Below are 2726 nucleotides of genomic sequence, written 5' to 3'. Positions count from 1 at the left end.
TCTCTCCTTGACTTGCAGATGACCTTTCGCTGTGTCCTTACATGTTCTTTCCTGTGTGCATCCCTAGTCGCTCTTTTGCACCCAAATTTCTTCTTCTCATAAGGACACCAGTTAGATTGGATTAGGGCCCACCCTAAAAGCATCATTTTAACTTATCACCTCTTTTAAAGGCTTTATCTCCAAAAACAGTCACATTCTGAAGTACTAGGAATTAGGACTTCAATATATGAATTTGGGGGGCAGATAATTAAACCTCTAACAACCATCTATTCCAATGTTCTCAGTTCAAAACACTGTTACCAAGTGCATACTTCTGGGGAGAAATTATTTTATTTTAGGACATTTTTACATACTTTAAAATAGGATACATACTGCAATTAGTTGAATTACATTAATATTTTCCTATAGAAAACTTACACCTGGAAAGTTAGTTAACAAAATGAAAACTATCTTTGTTTTACTAGACTTCAAAATAGTATTAAGTAGTTTAGTATGTGATTCCTATGAAAATGTATTATAGATCTTCTTTAAAATAAGCTCATAAAAATCTAAAATATTATTAAGATCATTAGTATGTAATCCCAAACTAAAAATTTCAGAACCAACTAGCCTCATTTTACATGGGAATAAGCTTTGAAAAGAGCTAATTTTACTGTTTGACCCTGACTGGTTGCTCATGATACTTTTCCTAGAAGAAGATGATGAATGGTTTATAATGCACAGAGGACAAAACTCACAAAACATACAAAACAGAATGTCTCAGAATTCCACTTAATGAAGCTTATGTTTGATTAGCTAGCTGTTTTTACTATAATTTCAAGTCAGAAATTCTATTTTTCAGAGCAAACATGCATAACCTTATACAATAGGGAAGAAAACAAAATTAGATTTTAACTGTTGAACTCTTTTACTTTTTGAGCTTAGAGGTCGACAAATTTTTTTCTTTTCTTTCACAGCTTGGCCTGCAACTGGTTCATTAGCTTCTCCAATTTGATTGCTAGGGCCATGTTTCCCTTAATCTTCAATTTTCCTGACATGAATGCCATTGTTGGTTTTAGTTTCCCTAAAATGAGAAAATGAGAGAGCAAAGATTATCCTTTAGTGCCCTTAGAAATATACTGCTTCATGCATTATAAAAAGAATCTCCTTGAGTTCTATAAACCTCTGAAGCACAGAAATTCGTATTACAGCCTTTTTTATTATTATTATCATTATCTTGGGAATTCCAATTCCTAGACTTAGATGTTAACAATATCTTATAATATGAGACAGTAAAAACAACAATCAGCAAAAGGTAATAGCCGAAAGCTGAAGATGCAACATTTATACACTAGTTATAGTACCCTCAAGGATAGATGGCCCTCAAATGAGTTGAGGTGAACAAATACTATCTATTTTAGTTAATTCTCCAATCTATTATAGTTTATTAAACTTTTAACAATTCGAGTTTAGGTTAAAAAAATCAAATGGTGTAAACGTATATAATATTCTTAGTGATCATTAAAAATGTAGGTATGGGCACAAAGGACCTGTTAGCATTATTTTAACCACAGAAATACCAGGATATAAAATGTGAGCATTAAAACAGAATTATAGCTAATAACAACATATCATAGAAGCTCTATGGAGGGAGGAAACTTTGTTTTTATTTGCAACTCTCATTCCAGTGCTAATATAGGGACTGACACATAAGAAAATTAATGAGGAAATTGAGGCTCAAAGAGAATTTTAACTTTCTCAAGGTCACACAGCTTGTATATGACAGTGCTGCAATTCAAAGCCAAGTGTGTCTCATTTATAGTTTTCTGAGTTATATTATGCCAACTTATATATAGGTCATATTTACAGAAGGCACATTATGTATCTGGTGCATTAGTAAACCTTTACTGGACCACACACAGGCTCTTTGTAGAAAAAAAAGTGTGGTTTAATATATTGTGTATATTGAGATACTAAACATTTTAATTATTAGGAGCTGTATAGGAGTTGTAGATAAACATTACAGATTGGTTACAGATAGAAAAGATCAAATCCAATTCTTTTATTTTAATGAATAAACTGATCTGTGTACTATTCCAAGGACATGTGATATTAAAATACATAAATTCACTACGGCCATGTCACCCTGAACAAGCCCGATCCTGTCTGATCTCAGAAGCTAAGCAGGGTTGGGCCTGGTTAGTACTTGGATGGGAGACCACCTAGGAAGACCAGGTGCTGCAGGTGTAAAAAATAAAAAATAAGGGATTGTAAGCTGACAAGGTTAAATTCAGAAATAATATATTAAAAGATAATTTTTATTTACATGGAAGATACTAGAAGATCCTTATTCTTTGAAGGAACAGAATAGCCCTTCCAAAAACTTAACAACAATGTCATTTGGGTGCTCTTCAGCAAAAACCTGGCTCCCTGCTGTCATTCTACAGTGAAACCCAACAGTCCACAAACCCACCAGTCCACTCATGCACACACAGCTTCCAATCAGCTCTATAGAGCTTTCCCTATAAGGTGGCCAAAATCTATCCATAGGCAAAAAAAAAAAAAAAAAAAAAAAAAAAACCCCAAAACAAAAACAGATGAAAGCAATTTGGAGGAAACAGAGAATATAGGTGCAGAAAAGTGAAACAAAGTAAATGAAAAACAAATTAAAAACTCCATAATTCATGTCATCATTGATAAAAGAAGATATAACACCATGTATCAAGAACAAAATGTTGGAAGAGAAA

The 2726-nt window shown here is 32.9% G+C and overlaps 1 protein-coding gene and 1 pseudogene across 3 annotated transcripts in view; one reads left to right on the top strand and one right to left on the bottom strand.

Annotated features, from left to right (window-relative positions):
- Window positions 1-308: 308 nt before the first annotated feature.
- The window catches only part of HSDL2 (hydroxysteroid dehydrogenase like 2), a 35442-nt gene continuing 33024 nt past the window's right edge, over window positions 309-2726 (bottom strand). For all 3 annotated transcript variants that reach the window (XM_015599546.2, XM_006906109.3, XM_006906111.3), the window contains one exon: window positions 309-1063. In XM_015599546.2, the coding sequence (XP_015455032.1) occupies window positions 951-1063 (113 nt within the window). In that variant the 3' untranslated portion in view covers window positions 309-950. The remainder of the gene's footprint in view (window positions 1064-2726) is intronic.
- On the top strand, window positions 2108-2226 carry LOC112473155 (annotated as a pseudogene).

The sequence above is a fragment of the Pteropus alecto genome, unplaced genomic scaffold (genome assembly GCF_000325575.1).
Source record: "Pteropus alecto unplaced genomic scaffold, ASM32557v1 scaffold111, whole genome shotgun sequence".
NCBI classification, from domain to species: domain Eukaryota; kingdom Metazoa; phylum Chordata; class Mammalia; order Chiroptera; family Pteropodidae; genus Pteropus; species Pteropus alecto.
Note: the sequence above shows the minus strand (reverse complement) of the source record. Positions and strands in the feature narration are given on the sequence as shown.